The sequence below is a fragment of the Anomaloglossus baeobatrachus genome, chromosome 1, assembly GCF_048569485.1.
Source record: "Anomaloglossus baeobatrachus isolate aAnoBae1 chromosome 1, aAnoBae1.hap1, whole genome shotgun sequence".
NCBI classification, from domain to species: domain Eukaryota; kingdom Metazoa; phylum Chordata; class Amphibia; order Anura; family Aromobatidae; genus Anomaloglossus; species Anomaloglossus baeobatrachus.
In genome coordinates this window covers 49,442,560-49,463,888 of record NC_134353.1, presented here as the reverse complement: position 1 = coordinate 49,463,888, position 21,329 = coordinate 49,442,560, and the positions used below count along the sequence as shown (strand labels likewise).

The 21,329-nt window shown below is 47.2% G+C and overlaps 1 protein-coding gene across 1 annotated transcript in view; it reads left to right on the top strand.

The window, feature by feature from the left end:
* Positions 1 to 21,116, top strand: part of LOC142304335 (nicotinamide N-methyltransferase-like) — a 30,652-nt gene extending 9,536 nt beyond the window's left edge. Inside the window, exons 2-4 of the mRNA XM_075346632.1 lie at positions 3,478 to 3,653; positions 6,786 to 6,996; positions 12,803 to 21,116. Coding sequence (XP_075202747.1) covers positions 3,494 to 3,653; positions 6,786 to 6,996; positions 12,803 to 13,223 — 792 coding nt within the window. The 5' untranslated portion in view covers positions 3,478 to 3,493 and the 3' untranslated portion in view covers positions 13,224 to 21,116. The remainder of the gene's footprint in view (positions 1 to 3,477; positions 3,654 to 6,785; positions 6,997 to 12,802) is intronic.
* The last annotated feature ends 213 nt before the right edge of the window (positions 21,117 to 21,329 follow it).

Genomic DNA, 21,329 nt, shown 5'->3' with positions numbered 1-21,329 from the left:
CATGTCATTGATGTGTATCGAACCTTAAGTGACCACATGCACTGGATTGTCCATCATTGAGAAAAATGGCCCATGCATTGTGTGGGGCCAAGTAAATGTAAGATAAACCCCAAAAATGGATAGAAAATAGAAGATCTAATTAGCACACCAGAGGCAGCCAAACAGGTGCAAGGAATGCTGACGAGAGTGGCGGATAAGACACACACACACACACACACACACACACACACACACACACACACACACTGTATATACAGTGGGGAAAAAAAGTATTTAGTCAGCCATCAATTGTGCTTGCAAGTTCTCCCACTTAAGAAGATGAGATTGCCTGTAATTGATATAAGTGACCACAACTATGATAGACAAAATGAGAAAACAAATCCAGAAATTCACCGCGTCTGATTTCGCAAGATTTATTTTGCAAATTATGGTGGAAATAGGTATGTAGTAAAAAAAAAAAAGTTCATCTCAATATTTTGTTATATATCCTTTGTTGGCAATGACAGAGGTCAAACATTTTCTGTAAGTCTTCACAAGGTTGACACACATTGTTGGTAGTATGTTGGCCCATTCCTTCATGCAGATCTCTTCTAGAGCAGTGATGTTGTAAGCCTGTCCCTGGGCAACATGGACTTTCAACTCCCTTCAAAGGTTTTCTATGGGTTTGAGATCTGGAGACTGGCTAGGCCACTCCAGGACCTTCATATGCTTCTTATGAAGCTACTCCTTCATTACCCTGGTAGTGGGCTTGGGATCATTATCATGCAGAAAGACCCAGACATATTTCATCTTCAATGCCCTTGCTGATGGAAGGAGGTTTGCATTGAAAATGTTATGATACATGGCCCCATTCATTCTTTCATGTATACAGATCATTCGTCCTAGTCCCTTTGCAGAAAAACAGCCCCAAAGAATAATCCAATTTAAGTATATCAGCTCACTGTGTACAAGCTCACTCCTTGCCTCACTGGAGCATGGACAGGCGCTGCCACAGCCCGATATTACAAATAGAAGAAAGAAGGAACATCCAGCTCTTCAGGTGAAGAAAGCCATGGTCTTTATTTTAGCATGCAGAAACAACGGATAACATGACCAGCACAGCACTATGCATTTCAGGTGAAGCAATCACCCTTCATCATGATCAAGGGTGATTGTTTCACCTGAAAAACGTAGTGCTGTGCTGGTCATGTCATCCGTTGTTTCTGCATGCTAAAATAAAGACCATGGCTTTCCTTGCCTAGAGAGCTGGATGTTCCTTCCAAAGAATAATGTTGCCACCCCCATGCTTCACAGTAGGTATGGTGTTATTTGGATGCAACTCAGCATTCTGTCTCCTCCAAACATGACGAGTTGTGTTTCTACCAAACAATTCTACTTTGGTTTCATCAGACCATATGACATTCTCCCAATACTCTTCTGGATAATCCAAATTTTCTCTAGCAAACTTCACATGGACACGGACATGTACTGGCTTAAGCAGGGATACACGTCTGGTACTGCAGGATCTGAGTCCCTGACAATGTAATGTGTTACTGATGGTAGCCTTTGTTACGGTGGTCCCAGCTCTATGCATGTCATTTGGTCCCCCTGTGTGGTTCTGTGATCATTTTGATCCCACGAGGTGAGATCTTGCATGGAGCCCCAGATCGAGGGAGATTATCAATGGTATTGTATGTCTTCCATTTTCTTATTATTGCTCCCACAGTTGATTTCATCACACCAAGCTGCTTGCCTATCACAGATTCAGTCTTCCCAGTCAGGTGCAGGGCACTATTTTGTTTCTGGTGTCCTTCAACAGCTCTTTGGTCTTCACCATAGTGGAGTTTGGATTGTGACTGTTTGAGGTTGTAGATAGGTGTCTTTTTTACTGATAAGTTCAAACAGGTGCCATTACTACAGGTAATGAGTGGAGGACAAAGGAGCCTCTTAAAGAAGAAGTTACAGGTCTGTGAGAGCCAGAAATCTTGCATGTTTTTAGGAGACTAAATACTTATTTTCCACCATAATTTTTTCATTTTGCCAAATCAGACGCGGTGATTTTCTGCATTTGTTTACTCATTTTGTCTCTCATAGTTGTGGTCTACCTATGATGTGAATTACAGGCAAATCTAATTTTTTTAAGTGGGAGAACTTGCATAATTGGTGACTGACTAAATACTTTTTATTCCCGCTGTATATATATTTACTTTTCAGTCATCTCTACAGATAATGTACCACCACGCGCTCGGCTGAAGCCGAGCCACTCATATCCGGGCTCGTGTCTCGGTGGCTTGAGTGTCGGTGGTTCAAGTGTCTCCAGACCAGGGGGTCACGTCGCTCTGTAAAGGGGGCTGGTGTGTCGAGTGGGGTTTTTGGATTAGATTTAGAGTTCGTGACGCCACCCACGGGTTGTGGTGAATGTAGGCACCACCGCTGCCGGTTGGCGGGCACCCCGGGGGAGATGTTGGGGGCAGCTTGTGATGTTAACCCCTCTGTGGGCAGGGGATGGTGGCCCCGGAACCCGGATGGTGTGGTTCAGTGTCGGTGCGCTGCCCACGGGCCCAGTAGTACTCACTCGGACAAACACATGGGAGTCTCTGGTAAAACCAAATGGTGGATAGTCGGTGCCCGCAGGCGGTCGCTTTGGTCCCCAAATGGTTGGTGGTGTCCGTCTTCTCCTGCACCTTTTTGTAAGATTGGACAACCGCGCTTCAGCGACGGGAGTCCCGCTCCCCGGCGTGTACGTCGGGAGAGCCCTTTGCTTGCAGGCGCTGGCCCGGTGGATGTTTGGCCCTTGGCAGTGGCCGTTATCCAGAATCGGTGGGCTGTTGCCTTCTTTCGGGACTTTGGGTGGGAAAGGACCTAAAGTCCAGACCTCAATCAGTTAATTAATGGGGTCCAGTAGATTCGGTACCGCGTTTCAGGGTATGAGTACCCCCAACTTGTGCTCTGGTTTCCAGCTGGTTCCCCGGTTCGGTTCCAGCGGGCCACTACCCTGTCCCGGCTACCTACGGTTCCACCAGGACTGTCTTCCCGGCTCCTGCAGATGGCCACCACCGTCTGCCTCCTGGTCACAGTGCCCGGGCTCCTACCCAGGGCACAGACAGACTCCTCTCTCAACTACTCCTCTCCTCCTCCTAAACAGATCTGCTCTTGAACTTCCTGCCTCTGGGCATGTGAACTCCTGGGGGGGCGTGCCGACAGCCAGGTTCCGCCCCCATGGTGTGGACATCAAACCCAGAGGGAGGTAACCAGGGTTTTAATGGGTGGCTGATGACACCTTATTTGGGGAAGGTGTTGTGCATGGGGCTATCTTTGACTACCTGGCTAGTCCAGGGCGTCACAATAACACTTGGTGATCTATTATAGTGAGTGCCAAACTGTGCTTTACTTCGTCTGCAATTCTTCATAACTTCTACGCAACCATCTATACAATTTGAGTATTAATCATGGGGAAGTTATCATCATGTACTAATAACATAATGTATTTTATTCTAGAAAATCTGCAAAGAAGATGAGTACAATGGATCCTGCCCTGGTACTGTATTATCCTACACATGAGATCAATACCAAGATGTACCTGGAAGAATACTTCTCCAAACATGTTCCATATTCCACCTTTAAGGAATCTACGATTAACATGCAGAGATGTTTCTATAAAGCATTTAAATCAGGTAGGTGAAGAAAACTATCTCACATATAAATGTATATAATGGATGTGATCATGTTATTTTAAATTTCAATTCGACAGGTTTGGTTTTACCACGCGTTTTAGCTGTAGGTATTCCAGTTGCTCTAAATTATGTGCATAACAGTCTCATGTTGCCTAGGACTGTATCCAGCCCCCTTCAATCTCTTTAATGCCAACACAGTCTTAGTCATGACAGTGTCCAAATGGATGGTAACCAGGATTAATTATCAGCTTATTTAGTAACACAGTGTAATGACGGACTTTTCATATTTTTTAAATTAAAAAAAAGGCCAAAATTATCTTAGTCATATGTGGTTATAAACATTGTTCTTTGCAGAACACCGACTCAAACTGAAGGTGTCACTGTCAGAGGGAACATCATCCTGCTCGAGACTCCTCTAGAGTCCAAACGCTGCTGTTTTTTAAAATGTAATAAAATATTTATTTGCCAACTGGAGTGCTGAATACACTTTTTTTCTATGCATGAGTTTGGGGCTTTTGGGTCTAAGCCAGATTTTGCATGCACTCATCATTTCAGATCATTAACTGCCTAACTGCCATTGTTTGGATGGGATTACATGGTGCTGCTTTTTGTATGTTTTCATCATCATGGTGTGACTGAGATGAACGATGTCTCATATATTCCACTATATCTTCCTCTTCCTCCCCAGTAATGCACTTGCTGGAGGTAAAGGAAATCGATTCTGGCCTTTGGTAGGTAGTACTGCTGCCCGGAAGGCTGGTGCCAGCGGTGAAGCTTCTGCTGCTCACGGCTTCCACATTCCTAGCCGTGGTATGTTTTTTCTTTAACACTAACCCACCCATTGTCTTTGCCACCTTTTCCTTTACAACACATTTTGTGCAACACTATAAATGACTTTAGACAAACTTTTCAACCCCAATTACTTAATGTTTACCAAAATGGAAGTAAGAAATGCTAAACCTGTAATTACATGTTTCATAAGCAAAAACATGCAGCAGTCCTCAGTTTTGGTATCACAAACAAAGGTTTTCATATAAGATTAGTAAAAAAATCAGATGTGCAAAACAGACATGCGCAGCTTAAAGTCTGCATATTTGTTACCTTTTTTTTTTCAAAAACAGTCTTTCCCAGAATTATAAAATAAGAAATGTTAACGAAACCTGTCAGGTCCAATATGCACTTAGAACCACTAGCGCTTCTGGGTGTATATTGCTAATCCCTGCCTAATGGTCCCTGTATACATTAGCATAGATAAAGGGATCTTTAGAAAACGTATTTCTAAAGATCTTATATCGTATGCTAATGAGCGAGGGGACTAGTCCGCTTGGACGTTAGTTCCGCTGGCTAGTTGGCTCAGTGCGCATGACCCCGGAGTTTCGGTGATGCGCACTACTTCAGTTTGAAGCCGGGATGTGTACACATGGCTTCATAGTGCGTATAGCCAAAACTCTGGGGTCATACATACTGAGCCCAAATCCAGCGTCTGGCGCGATGGCAGCAAAGAGGTGAGTGAGATCATCCTCTGACGCTGCATATTCATTAGGATGTTAGCACACCCACTGGGACATGCTAATGGAGCCAACTAGCCAGGGGAACTAACGCCCAGGGAACTAGTCCCCTCGTCCATTAGCATACGATATAAGATCTTTAGAAATACTTTTCTAAAGATCTCTTTATCTATGCTAGTGTATACAGGGACGGTTAGGTAGGGATTAGCAATATACACCCAGAACTGCTCATGATTCTGGGTGCATATTGGACCTGACAGGTTCCCTTTAAGTAGCTATGTGACACAGTGCTGTACTGTTGTGGTGTCTACGGATTAAAAATTTGACTAGTAAAATAGATATGCAAAAAATGATTGTTTGCAACATGCGTACTTTGTGAGATAGACATTCACAGTTAAATGTCTGGATTTTAAAGATTTTTTTGCATTTTCTTAACAAGAAAAAAACAATTATTCCCCTTTCACAAAAAAGTAACACAAGAAAATAAGAAAAAAAACAGTACAATCACTTGTAACAAACAAGCACGCCATTTGATATTTTAGATTTCTGTTAAAAACGATTGTGCTGTCTTACTTCTGCTTTCTAGTTCTTTAAGAATGAGGAAAAAAATGTGTAATTGTAATTGATATGCAGCAGTTTAGATACAAGCTCCACTATAGTTAGACCTTTTATAGTTTCATTGATAACAGTCAAAGCCTAAAGGTGGTGTCACACATAGCGACGACGACAACGACGTCGCTGCTAAGTCACCATTTTCTGTGACGTAGCAGCGACGTCCCGTCGTTGTCGCTGTATGTGACATTCAGCAACGACCTGGCCCCTGCTGTGAGGTCGCCGGTCGTTGCTGAATGTCCTGCTTCATTTTTTGGACGTTGCTCTCCCGCTGTGAAGCACAGATCGCTGTGTGTGATAACGAGAGAGCGACAAACTGAAGCGAGCAGGGAGCAGGGAGCCGGCGTCTGGCAGCCTGCAGTAAGCTGTAACCACGGTAAACATCGGGTAACCAAGAAGCCTTTTCCTTGGTTACCCGATATTTACCTTAGTTACTAGCGTCCGCCGCTCTCACGCTGCCAGTGCTGGCTCCCTGCTCCCTGCATACGTAGCTGGAGTACACATCGGGTAATTAACCCGATGTGTACTCTGGCTAGGAGTGCAGGGAACAGGGAGCCGGCACTGGTAGCATGAGAGCGGCGGACGCTAGTAACTAAGGTAAATATCGGGTAACCAAGAGAAGTGCTTTCCTTGGTTACCCAATATTTACCTTAGTTACACTTCCACGTGTCGCTGCTAGCTGGGGGCTGGTCACTGGTCGCTGGTGAGATCTGCCTGTTTGACAACTCACCAGCGACCATGTAACGACGCAGCAGCGATCCTGATAAGGTCAGATCGCTGGTCGTGATCACTGCTGCGTCACTATGTGTGACACCACCTTTAAAGGTAACTTTGATCACCATTGTACGTTTTCAGATAATATGAATTTTTTTTTCTCTCCAAAGTGGTAATATGAAGAAATACAAATTCAAAGATATTAATTGATCACAGATATACTACTTAAGATAGATGAGATTTTATACAATAAAGTAGAAAATTGGTGACATTTTATATTTGAATTTTATTTTCACAGGTTTGGTTTGTGGAAAAACTCTCATAGACATCAGTATTGGTCCCATTATCATGCACCTTATTTCAGTCTGTGAGTTCTTAGAAGAAATATCAATTTACAAATTCAATGAGGTCACCATTAAAGAGCTTGAACTGTGGAGAAACAAAGATCCAGAGGCTTTTGATTGGACTCAGACTTCAAAAATCTTTATGGAGATAAAACAGTTAAACAGGTTCAGTATGAAATATAATTTCCTTCTCTGTTGTTTTATATTTGACAAGTTTATGATGGATGATGATTAGGTTACTGATGGTGTTCTGGAGTTTGAAGCATTCAGCACGATATTGGGTTTGCTTCTCGGGGGGAGAGAGCAAGGTGGATTCTTTAACATCTATCATTTATCATTTAGATCAAGTACAAAAAACGTTTCGCAACTACGAAGAAAGGAAATGCAGCTCCAATATTGTTTAATCCGTACTTCTGATAAAAAGCTCCAACATGTGCAACTGTATAAGCTGTCACTGGTGCATAATTCATGTTGGACACAAAAGGAAAATTTAAATTCATGCATTGCATAGTCATTCACTGTTTCATCCACTGGTGCGTTTTCCCTACTATATGTTTTCTATTTACAGTCATATGAAAACGTTTGGGCACCCCTATTAATGTTAACCTTTTTTCTTTATAACAACTTGGGTTTTTGCAACAGCTATTTCAGTTTCATATATCTAATAACTGATGGACTGAGTAATATTTCTGGATTGTAATGAGGTTTATTGTACTAACAGAAAATGTGCAATCCGCATTTAAACAAAATTTGACCGGTGCAAAAGTATGGGCACCCTTATCAATTTCTTGATTTGAACACTCCTAACTACTTTTTACTGACTAAGGGGTACTTCACACACAGCGAGATCGCTACTGAGATCGCTGCTGAGTCACGTTTTTTGTGACCTCATTAGCAATCTCGCTCTGTGTGACACTGAGCAGCGATCTGGCCCCTGCTGTGAGATCGCTGCTCATTACACACAGTGCTGGTTCGTTTTTTTATTGTTGCTCTCCCGCTGATAAGCACACATCGCTGTGTGTGACAGCGAGAGAGCAACAATCCTGAATGTGAAGGGAGCAGGAGCCGGCGTCTGACAGCCTGCGGTAAGCTGTAACCAAGGTAAACATCGGGTAACCAAGGTGGTTACCCGATATTTACCTTCGTTACCAGCCTCTGCAGCTCTCACGCTGCCAGTGCCGGCTCCTGCTCCCTGCACACGCTAAGTTAAGCGGTGTGAGCTGGTAACTAAGGTAAACATCGGGTAACCATACCCAATGTTTACCTTAGTTACCAGTGTCCGCAGCTTCCAGACGCCGGCTCCGTGCAAGCGCAGCGTCGCTTGCACGTCGCTGCTGGCTGGGGGCTGGTCACTGGTCGCTGGTGAGATCTGTCTGTTTGACAGCTCACCAGCGACCATGTAGCAATGCAGCAGCGATCCTGACCAGGTCAGATCGCTGGTCGGATCGCTGCTGCATCGCTAAAGTGTGAAGGTACCCTTGCTAAAGCACTAAATTGGTTTTGTAACCTCATTGAGCTTTGAACTTCATAGGCAGGTGTATCCAATCATGAGAAAAGGTATTTAAGGTGGCCACTTGCAAGTTGTTCTCCTATTTGAATCTCCTATGAAGTGTGGCATTATGGGCTCCACAAAACAACTCTCATATTATCTGAAAACAAATATTATTCAACATAGTTGTTCAGGGGAAGGATACAAAAAGTTGTCTCAGAGATTTAAACTGTCAGTTTCCACTGTGAGGAACATAGTAAGGAAATGGAAGAACACAGGTAAAGTTCTTGTTAAGCCCAGAAGTGGAAGGCCAAGAAAAATATCAGAAAGGCAGAGAAGAAGAATGGTGAGAACAGTCAAGGACAATCCACAGACCACCTCCAAAGACCTGCAGCATCATCTTGCTGCAGATGGTGTCAATGTGCATCGGTCAACAATAGAGCGCACTTTGCACAAGGAGAAGCTGTATGGGAGAGTGATGCGAAACAAGCAGTTTCTGCAAGCACGCCACAAACAGAGTCGCCTGAGGTATGCAAAAGCACATTTGGACAATCCAGTTACATTTTGGAAGAAGGTCATCTGGACTGATGAAACAAAGATTGAGTTGTTTGGTCATACATAAAGGCATTATGCGTGGAGGCAAAAAAACACGGCATTCCAAGAAAAGCACTTGCTACCCACAGTAAAATTTGGTGGAGGTTCCATCATGCTTTGGGGCTGTGTGGCCAATGCCGGCATCGGGAATCTTGTTAAAGTTAAGGGTCGCATGGATTCAACTCAGTATCAGCAGATTCTTGACAATAATGTACAAGAATCAGTGACGAAGTTGAAGTTACGCAGGGGATGGATATTTCAGAAAGACAATGATCCAAAACACCGGTCCAAATCTACTCAGGCATTCATGCAGAGGAACAATTACAATGTTCTGGAATGGCCATCCCAGTCCCCAGACCTGAATATCATTGAAAATCTGTGGGATGATTTGAAGCATGTTGTTCTTGCTCGGCAACCATCAAACTTAACTAAACTGGAATTGTTTTGTAAACAGGAATGGTCAAATATACCTTCATCCAGGATCCAGGAACTCATTAAAAGCTACAGAAAGCGACTAGAGGCTGTGATTTTTGCAAAAGGAGGATCTACAAAATATTAATGTCACTTTTATGTTGAGGTGCCCATACTTTTGCACCGGACAAATTTTGTTTAAATGCGGATTGCACATTTTCTGTTAGTACAATAAACCTCATTTCAATCCAGAAATATTACTGAGTTCATCAGTTATTAGATATATGAAACTGAAATAGCTGTTGCAAAAACCCAAATTGTTATGAAGAAAAAAGGTTAACATTAATAGGGGTGCCCAAACTTTTTCATATGACTGTATTTTCAAAGTACGTTTGGTCATCTGCATTAAAACCTGCAACAAAAAATGTTTAATTACAGCCTTCATTACAAAAATTCTGCAGCCACATTAAGAAATGCAACTATGGCACCGTTTTTGCAGCGATATTTCCAAATTGCACTTGATATGATTTTCCAAAGTTGTAATAAAAAACCTGCACATTTTTAGCAATGTTGATGACATTATTCTAAAGGGAACCTGTCACCAGATTTATCCCTTATAAGCGTCGGCCACCACCAGTAAGCCCATATATACAGCATTATAGAATACTGTGTATAGAAGCCCAGGCCACTATGTAGAATGGAAAAAAAATCATAGCTTATTATACTCAACTGCAGGGTGGTTGGGTCTAAAGGGCATCACTGATCTTGGTCTGGCACCTTCTATCTTTCTTTCATTGCTGTCCTCCATCCCAGCACCGTGAAGATGACGGGTCCTACGTCATCCACACAAAGGCTTCCATTGCACTCCAGCGTGTGGCAACCCAATGGTCCTGAGAGCCACAGTGGCATTGTTTTCATCACTGGGAGCAATGCCATGCTTAGAAACAGTGGGGAAATCTCTGCCATGTACACTCACATGCAACACCACATCCTCCTCCGGACCAGTAGGGGGAGCTTATAACTTGTGTTGAAGTAAGCCTCTCTGGACATACTGACTTAGAAGAGGGATTAGGGAGGAACAGGAAGCCAGACCTCAGAACAGTAGTATGAAGCAAAGAGAATGGTCGCTGTCTGAGAGCTGCTATGCAGCTCTCCAGGACCGAGAGCATAGAGCGGGATACCGGCATCCCAGACTACTGGATGCTAGTGGCCCAGTAGTAATGCCGAAGGGCAGAAGATTCTTCCTCTTTTGGCCCATCTGAATTCCAGAGGTTAAATTGCAAGAAAGAGCCCGGGGTCGCTGCTACAGAGTGAGCCTCAGTACCGGCTTGCGATACCCGTCAGACGGAAGATACAAACACACATAGAAAGAGGGACTGTTATGATCTGGTCACCGTGGATGATCACAAAAAATCCCATCAGCAGAAAAGCACAAGAGTAGTTGGAACTTGAGCTGACCGCAATCCCCTATCTATCAGACCACACTAGAAGTAGCCATGGAGTGTTCCTAACACACCTAGACGCCTCATCACAGGCGAAACTTACTACACCTCACAGATAGAAATGAGGAAACCTATCTTGCCTCAGAGTAGTCCCCAAAGGAATAGCAAGCTCCCAAACCCCCAACATATAAAGGCAAAGGTGATGTAAGAAAACACAATACACAGATAGGAAATATAGATTAGCAAAGACGAGGCCCGACTTCCTAAATACAACAGAAAAAGAAAGAAAACTGATTGTGGTCAGTGCAAAACCCTGCAGAAAAATACCAATCTCCTGATATATAAAACCCTGAGACCAAACGGTCTCTACCCCACTATATCAGGTACTCTTGTAAATAATGGGAGAAACAAAATACCCCCAAAAATACCACAAGAAATACAAAAGTACAAATAATCAAGTAGAACAGGGAGAATCTCCCTTTTCTTGCAGTAGGACATTCAGAGGGGGAACCCCCATGCTCAGTATGGATCAGGCAATAAAGCAAAGAACTTGCAACTTTATCTGGAATGGAGCAGGTGCTGGATAAATGGAAGGAAAGATTCCAAGCCAATTCAGAGACTGAGGAAAAAACATCTATCACTGGCCCCAGCCAGCAGACACTGCTCTTCTATATAACCCAGGCTGATCTGCAATTGGGCTTCCCAAACTCCCAATTAACTCCCACACCTGTTGAGTCACAGTCAGCTTCAACCCCAGTCTTGACCACCAGAGGGAGCTCCAAACCATCACCCCCTCGGATGACATTCACAACAAGGGACGCTGTGCAGCTTCAGGCCACAGTGACCTACACCTGTGCACAGGAAAACAGACTTTCCTCACCATCACCACATCCTCCACCACCTCCATCCTTCCTACCACCCTCCACCTTCCCATCCCAGTACGCCTTGGGGCCACGTAACCAGGCAAGGCCACCCCATGATGACAGAGAAGGCCTGCATCACCGGCCTGGTGACGAGTAAGGTTAACCCCTTGACCCCAGGGTGCTGCACACGCACACGCACTTCTCTCTACTCCACTGAGGGCAGATCAATGTATTGTAGTATGCAGGCATGGGCGGTTTTTGACCTTTCCCCGAGCTTGCACATGACAGTATTTTGCTGAAAAGTGTGCATGTCCAGGAGCGCAATGGAAGCCTTCATGTAGATGATGTAGGACATGTCACCCACACAGAGGCGGGAATGGAGGACAGCAATGGGAGGAAGAGAGGAAGCACCGAACTGAGACCACTGAGGCTTCTTCACCTCTTTTTGGGCCACCATCCCAGACTTGTGTAATGTGCATCGCATAGTGCTTGCATGGACATCTGTGATCTCACTATTACAAAGCATACGAGTCACCGTGTTTGTCGCACCAGAACTGATAGACCTTGTGATGAGCAATTTGTTGACTCCGATAATTTGCCTAGACATCCTCCTCTTGGCTTTTGAATGAATGGATGGTCTTCATTTCGTATTCTTCCAACTTTCATGGCGCTCACGTCATGCAGTTTGGAAATGATCTTGGCCAACAGACCACTATCAATGAGTTGGAGGATGTTGTTTCTCTTTTCTTGAGAAACCTTTATGGCTACTCCTTTACTCAAACTAGTTACCGTTCACTTGGGAATCAACCTAATAACCCGCTGAGCTATTAGGGCATGAGAGAATAGGATGTAATTTGCAGCATAGAGGAAGAAAAATATTGTTCGACCACAAGAAGCAAAACAGTAACAATGCAGTGACATGCCAAAAATACAACTAATCATGTGCTGAACAGTTGAAAGTCAAATTTATGTATGAGACAGTCAGGATGATCATCTATAAAATGAAGGTAGCTTCACGCTCAAAGCTGTAGCAGATGGTGAGATATAGAGCCTTAAATTCATAAGTTCAAAACATTGTTACCCTCTTGCACAAATCACTGCTCTCACAAGAGAGTTTGTTCCATAAGATTCCAGGTGTAATTGAATTGTCGTGAAACATTTGTATTTTACAGCGATGGGTGGGAAGAAGTAGAAGAAATTCTAAGAGGAAAAATGAAGAGAATTGAAAAATGGGACTTCAATAAAGATGACCAGAATTCACTGCCAAAATTTGACTGTGCCACGAGTATATGGGGTCTGGACATGATCAGTAAGGACCACGAGGATTACCGAAGAAAATTAAAGAAACTCAACAATTTAATCAACATTGGGGGATATCTGTTAATGTATGCAAATATTAATTCCTCCTATTTTAAAATAGGAAAAGAAAAGTTTCACCTATTACACTGTGATGAAAGTTTCTACAGAGAGGTGATAAGTGAGGAAGGGTTTGAGATAAAGCATTATGAGGATCTGGAGAAAACAATGATCTGTGACGATGTAGACCATGACAGAGTGGTGTTTATCATTGCCCAGAAAGTCAAAGAGGCCTAGACCTGGGGAACATCATAGCCATGAAGGTATCTCTTATACCGGGATCTGCTGCTTCTGCTATAAACTATGATCTAATCCATGGTAATAATTATACAAAATGTGCTTCATCCAAGAAATGGTACACAATTCTTTATGTACATTAACCCATTTACTAGGTGCAATTACTCAACACCAAGAATTTGTGCTTCAATCCAAGAACTTGATCCTCAAGACTCTCCCAAAAGGCAAAACTTGTGTAACCAAAGACATCATCCATTAATCATCTTGTTAGAGCTTTAGGTGACATTACTTTACTTCTATTCTATCTTTGTTATATTGGGGACTGCAGTGTAAAGGAGGTGCTGGACATCTAACGTGAAGGTCGCAAGTCTTTATGCAAAATCTACTAAAGTATGTGGTACTTATTATACTGTTATACTGCAAAAGTATACTACAGCAGAGAATATTCTGAAGAGCTCGGCCATGGTAGATTTCATCATTTGCATGATAAAGATGACATATGGGTAGTAAAAAAATTTACAATATGTTGGATAGTATTAATTTCAAGACGTTTTCCATTGATGGCCTATCAATATTTGATCTGTGGGGGTGCAACTCCCGGAAGTCCAGCTGTGCCTGGTGTCGGAGAGAAGTGCTCCATTGCAAAGCTGCACAGCTCCGGTGACCATAGCATGGCCGTTACTGGGTTCTCCACATCTGCCCCCTATTTGAATTAATAGGGGGCAAAAGTGCAGTACTCCGCCATAGTCACAGCTAAAGTACAACTCCGCAATTAAACACTTTTCAGGTTCCGCTGGCATCAAGAATAGCTGATCTGCTGCACTGGCTGGTGTCGCAGCCCCACGGATCAGAAGTCGATGCTTATCCAAGAATAGGCAAACAATGTAAATGTCCTGGACAACCTCTTTAATACTTTCCACTGTACTTGCATTTAAAGGGGATATCCCCTATTTTACAAGTTAAGGGGGCTTTACACGGTAGCGATATCACTAGCAATTTGTAGCGATAGCGAGCGTGTAAGCACCCGCCCCCGTTGCGGATGCGATTGTTTGTGATCGCTGCCGTAGCGAACATTATCGCTACGGCAGCGTCACACGTACTTACCTGGTCGGCGTCGGCGCTGTGACTGCCGAACAATCCTTCCTTCAAGGGAGAGGGACGTTCGGCATCACAGCGACGTCACTAAGCGGCCGGCCAATCAAAGCGGAGGGGCGGAGATGAGCAGACGTAACATCCCGCCCACCTCCTTCCTTCCGCATTGTGGCCGGCGGCAGGTAAGGAGAGGGTCCTCGCTCCTGCGGTGTCACACATAGCGATGTGTGCTGCCGCATGAGCGATGAACCACCTGGATAAACAACCCTTACCGATTTTTGAGTTTGGGACGACCTCTCCATGGTGAATGATTTTCACCATTTTTGAGGTTGCGTAAGGTCGCTGGTAAGTGTCACACGCTGCAATATCGTTAATGACGCCGGATGTGCGTCACTAACAACTTGACCCCGACGACAAAACATTAACGATATCGTAGCGTGTACATACGGTATATGCTCACCTCCCACATAGGGTCTGCCGATCACTACTACATCACCCCCTGGTCTATGGTATAAGCATCCAGCAGCGTGTCGTCAGGTGACCTTTCTGGCTGTGGGTTTTTTATTCCGTCTGTAAATAATATTCCTTTTTGGACTCCAAGACTCTGCCAGATTTTGATTCCAGCAGAGGACACAGTATCAAGCGATGCTTTACTTCAGCCACCAAAAAATCCCCAAAAGAATGAGCCAGAGCATTAGATGGTATACATATTTATTTATAGGACACCGATGATTCTGTCGCGGGCGGGAAGGGCGCTGCGCTCACCACACTCGGGTCCTGCGATGCTGCTGCTGCTCGGTGGCTCGAGCGGTGGGCCGGATCCGGGGACTCGAGCGGCGCTCCTCGCCCGTGAGTGAAAGGGGTGGTTTGGTTTGGGGATGTAGTCCGTGACGCCACCCACGGTTTTTGGTGATAATGGGACACCACCGCTGCTCTGGATGGGGATCCCGGGAGCGATGACAGGGAGCAGCTGAGATGTTCCTCTCCCCTCCATGGGTAGGGGGTTTGGTGGTCCCGGGGCCCGGTGATGGTGACTGGAAGGTGGATGGCGGGGCTTGGTGAGGTGCAGGGTTGCGTGAGGGCAGCACGGTGCCAGACGGCACGATAGTACTCACTCAGCCAGTAACGTACACAGAGTCTCTGGTAAAACAAACGGCTGGATGGACGGGTCCCACAGACGGCTGCGGTGGTCACTCCCGGTAGGTTGGCGGTGACTGTCTCTCCCTGCACCTTTGATGTGTTTTCGGCCCCGATGGCTTCCCACCGGTGACCGGCTCCCCAGCGGTGTATTTGCCAGAGGAGCCCCTTTTGCCCGCAGGCTCTGGCCCTGGGAACTCTAGCTGTGGTGGTAGCTGTATTTCCCTTCACGGTTGAGCGGTTGCCTTCAGTCGGGTCTTTGCTGCTGGGAAACCCCGGAGGTTCCCGTCGCTGACAGATTTGACCGGTTTAACGGCGACTCCAAGTCTGGTCGGGGTCAGTAAGCCCTGCCGAATGGTGCTGGCTTCTCTTAGCTCCCCGGTCCGGTACCGGTGGGCCACCGCCCGTCCCCGGTCCTTACGGTTGTGCGTCAATCGGCCTCGCCTGCAGACGGTCACCACCGTCTGCCAACCTTGCTGTTTGTGCCCGGGCCACGTACCCGGACATGGCCAGTCTGCTCCACTGCCACTTCCTCCAACTCTCCAAACTCAACTCCTCAACTCCTCTCACTTCCTTTCCCGCCTCCAGGACTGTGAACTCCTCGGTGGGTGGGGCAAACCGCCTGGCTCTGCCCCACCTGGTGTGGACATCAGCCCCTGGAGGGAGGCAACAAGGATTTGTGTGTGTGACTGATGTGCCTAACCGGGGTGTGGGGTGTGTTGTTTCAGTACCTGTAACGTCCTGGCTTGTCCAGGGCGCCACATTCCCCCTTGGTTAAATGCAGACCGTCCGCGGGCTGCCCGTCCATCACCGGTTTTATTTTCACAACTGAAAAAGTAAAAACATATAAAAACATCAAACACAAGCATTACTGTAAACTTCCCATAACGGGAGGCACGATACTTTTAACATTACTAAACGGCAGTCAATTTTATTAAACAAATGGCTTCCGCTCTCCCCCCGCCCAAACAACCTGGCCCTGATGCTGCCCCTAAGAAGTGGGCAGCACCCCTTGCCGCAGTCCAGAACCAAATTGCCCGAGCTGGTACGGTCTCTTTCAGGGGACCCACATCCATGGGGGACCCCTGACCCCCAGAGGATCGCTACCGGTTACGGTACTGGTGGACCTGGGCCATCCAGTTCCTCCAGGCCCATCCTCCAAACCAGCCTCTCTAGAGGCGGTAACGGTATAAGCCAACATTTTTATTTACATGCCCCTAGTTTGTGGTTGCCCTGCAAGTTCTCGGGCTTGTCCGTAAGCAGTTTCTTACGCAAATGGTGCAGAAAGCCCCAATGGGGACTAGTTGCCGGCAACGGCCGGTTAAATCACGGTGAAAATCAGAAAACAGTTCGGCTGATTATTTTTCTTATCATTCAGACTCTTATTCGTACATACAACTGATCAACGGTACTGGTGGTCCCAACGGGGACAACTTGTGGCTGGGGACTGCTGCCATCACTTCAGGTCCACCCCACCGACCGGGGGTGGGGGCTGGGCTAGTGCTTGGGGCCCCTGGCCTTCTCTCAGCCTAGCGTCCAGGGCAAACCAGCCCCTCTCCCCGCAGTGCCGGGTATAGGTGACGAGGTCACCGGGGAGCAGATTGCGGCCCGGGTGGTCCTCCGGCAGGTGGTCATTCACGTCCCTTAGGGCCACAAAAACTTCGGCCTCCAAGCCCGGTTCAAAGATGAAGCCGTATCCTCTACGGACATTGAATCTCCTCACTTGTCCCTCATATCTCGGGCCCCGTACTCGGAATGTGGCTCTGCGGAGGCTCTCCTTTTCTCTAATAGTGCGGGCTACCAGCTCCGCCTTCCTCTTCTCCCTCTCCGCAATCTCCTGGCCTAGCGGGGTCGGCTCCCTGTCCCAGTAAGGGGCTGCTGCAAGTCCCTGCGCGTGGGTCGGGCCCCGCGAGACCTCCTTTTTGCTGCCCATTACTGGCATTCTGGGCGGAAGGTCCCGCGGTGTCATGGCCTGGGGTGCTGCCTCACAGCGATGACCCGGCGCAGCCTCAGCCGAGGCGTGTGGGACGGGTACAGGGGTCCTCTCCCGCTTGACCTCCGCCTCCTCCTGCACGAGACGGGCGGCCGGGGTCGGTACGGGATCAGGCACGGTCACATGTGCCTCCTCTATATCTCCGCCGACGGGCTCGGCCTTCAGTATCTTCCATGGGAGCGGTTCAGGACGGTCACGGGCCTCAGCTGCAGGTCGGTCTGCTTGGGCGGATCGGCAGGGTACCGCTACCGGTTGCGGTGGTAGCGGGCCTAGTGGCGGGGCAGCAGCAGCCAACACAGGCGGCGGGGGAGGCAGCAGGGCGAACGGGTGCAGACCGGGCTCCTCAGCTGCGATGGCCGACCCAATAGGGATACAGGGGCGTGGGTTGCTTACCCGTTCTTCCAAAACTTCCTCCACCTCGCGTCTCCGTATGGCCGCCACCACATCCACCATGTTGGCCTCCCACTCCTCCAAGAGGAGCTGCACGCGGACCTGCAGCCGGATACTCAGCTGGACGGTCCGGACCTCCACCCACGCCGCGGTGCCGGGCGCGGGGGCTACGGTGTTGCTGGTCGGACGGTGCATTGCTGCGGCGGCCTCTTCCAGGAACCAAAAGATGGCCGCAGAGTCCTGGCGTCCGTGCTTTTATAGCCGCGGTCTACATGCGGCCAGACGCCATCCGTCCCCCCTTGGTTTCTTTCCGGTACCTCCTCTTCAGGGGCAGAGCTTTGGCTTTCGCGCCTCCACTGCTCGGGAAGACGCTCGAGCAGGGAACTTTTCGCGCCGAAGATGGCGGCTTCTGAAAATTTTCGGCCGGACACCTCCGGCGGGACACAAGGCGCACTTCTACCAGGCGGTAGAACGGTAAGATCCTGTTCGTGACGCCAAGTTGTCGCGGGCGGGGAGGGCTCTGCGCTCACCACGCTCGGGTCCGGCGCTGCTGCTGCTGCTCGGTGGCTCGAGCGGTGGGCCGGATCCGGGGACTCGAGAGATGCTCCTCGCCCGTGAGTGAAAGGGGTGGTTTGGTTTGGGGATGTAGTCCGTGACGCCACCCACGGTTTGTGGTGATAATGGGACACCACCGCTGCTCTGGACGGGGATCCCGGGAGCGATGACAGGGAGCAGCTGAGATGTTCCTCTCACCTCCATGGGTAGGGGGTTTGGTGGTCCCGGGGCCCGGTGATGGTGACTGGAAGGTGGATGGCGGGGTTTGGTGAGGTGCAGGGTCGTGGGAGGGCAGCACGGTGCCAGACGGCACAATGGTACTCACTCAGCCAGTAACGTACACGGAGTCTCTGGTAAAACAAACGGCTGGATGGACGGGTTCCACAGACGGCTGCAGTGGTCATTCCCGGTAGGTTGGCGGTGACTGTCTCTCCCTGCACCTTTGATGTGTTTTCGGCCCCGATGGCTTCCCACTGGTCACCCGCTCCCCAGCGGTGTATTTGCCAGAGAAGCCCCTTTTGCCCGCACGCTCTGACCCTGGGAACTCTAGCTGTGGCGGTAGCTGTATTTCCCTTCACGGTTGAGCGGTTGCCTTCAGTCGGGTCTTTGCTGCTCGGAAACCCCGGAGGTTCCCGTCGCTGATGGACTTGACTGGTTTAACGGCGACTCCAAGCCTTGTCGGGGTCCGTAAGCCCTGCCGAATGGTGCTGGCTTCTTTTCGCTCCCCGGTCCGGTACCGGTGGGCCACCGCCCGTCCCCAGTCTTTACGGTTGTGCGTCAATCGGCCTTGCCTGCAGACGGTCACCACCGTCTGCCAACCTTGCTGTTTGTGCCCGTGCCACGTACCCGGACACGGCCAGTCTGCTTCACTGCCACTCCCTCCAACTCTCCAAATTCAACTCCTCAACTCCTCTCACTTCCTTTCCCGCCTCCAGGACTGTGAACTCCTCGGTGGGTGGGGCCAACCACCTGGCTCCGCCCCACCTGGTGTGGACATCAGCCCCTGGAGGGAGGCAACAAGGATTTGTGTGTGTGACTGATGTGCCTAACCGACCGTGGTGTGGGGTGTGTTGTTGCAGTACCTGTGATGTCCTGGCTTGTCCAGGGTGCCACAATTCCATGAGGCTGTACATGTGGAAAGAGCTTACATGCAAAATAATGAACAAAATAATAATGAAAAACTGATATACAGGGGAGGGGATCCTGCACTCTTGAGCTTACATGGTAAAAGGGAGGAAATATTAGAGTGGGGGTTTGAAAAAGCTAAGTGGTGGTTAAATGACAGCGGGGGTCTTTGCAGACTGTAGTTTTCTTGAAGTGATGGGTTTTTAGTTTTTTTCTGAAGGTTCTGATTCTGAATGTTGGAGACAATCGGACTTGTTGGGTAACAGAACTACAGAGAAAGTGGGATGCTCGAGAGAAGTCTTGAAGGTAATTGCATGGGGAACATACAAGAGTTGGGGAGAGAATAAAGTCTTGTGAGGTCCAGAAACTAAAGGGGGTTCACACCTTTTCAATACTCGCCACATCAATATTATATTGAGACACAAGGTTTCTCTCAAATACCTTGTGTTACCATTAGTGCCTATGAGCGGCGCTATTGTGGTCCACTAACCTCCTTCGTGTGACCCCCAGCCTCTGTTACCTCTGATGTGTGGTGATGTCACGTCAACTGAGGCAGGCCGCAGTTTTTCTGAGAGACTGGGCTGTGGGTGGCATTTCACTGCTTGTCACAGCCCATCATCTCCCTGTTCCCTTGCAAAGTGCACAAGCAGGAGCAATGCTGGGTTGTGACGAGCAGTAAAACACCCATTGACTCACAGAGACTGGGGCCGGCTGCGGTGATGTCGGGTCAACGGGAAGTTGCTGTGATATTACCGGACATCAGAGGTCATGGAGCCCGGGGAGTCACGCGATGGGGATGAGCGGTCTGCAATAGCGCCGCTGAGAGGCACTATTGGCAACACAAGGTATTTGAGAGAAACCTTGTTTCTCAACATAATATTGATGTGTCCAGTAATGAAAACGGGTGTACCACCTCTTTAAGTGTGGGAAGATATCAGGATATTAGTTCAGAGATATATGAAGGAGACCGGTTAAGGACGGCTTTTAAGGTCAGTGTTAGTAGTTAAAAAAAATTGGAAACCAATGAAGAAATTTGTATAGCGGTGAATTGGAGGAGTCAGCATGGATGAAGTGGTTTCATCATGCAGCAGTTATAAGGATGGACTTGAGAAGTGCAAGAGGGTTAGCGGGGAGACCACAGACAATGATATTGCAGTAGTGGAGGTGCAAGATGATGAAGGCATGAATATTTTACTAGATTCAGGGTTCAGGAACAGAACATTTCTGGAAATATTTTTGAGCTCCAGGTGGCGAAACGTGCGTTGGGGCAAGGAGGATGCACACTAGACCCATTCTACATGTAAGCTTGATTTATTTCCAATTATACAACTATTAAGTGTCACATTATACTCTATACAAGAATATTTTCCTTATTTTATATTGGTATGTACCAGTTGGACACCATTACCACATGTCTGACCCTGGTGAGTGCACATTGTATAAACACATACTATATATGTATAAGTCACCTTGTATAAAATGTGTGATTTAGTAGTCGTGTCCCCATCAAATCACTATAACACTGGCTTTGTACGTTCTACTCTAGTGTTTGTATTGTACACCATTTCTTATTCTTTTTCACCTGATATAATAAACAATATGAGCGTTATATACTCATTGGTGTAAGGCTTTTTTTTTTCCCTTTTTTGTTTCTTAGTATAAATAGACCACAGTCAGTATAGACCTAATGCTCCAAAGTTATACAACTTTACCCATGAAATTTACCAGGTGTGAATAAAAGGGAGACTCTACAGGTCAGACAATCAAAGGAAGGATTATACTAAGTGGGAAAAGTAGAAAAGGAGAACTACAAC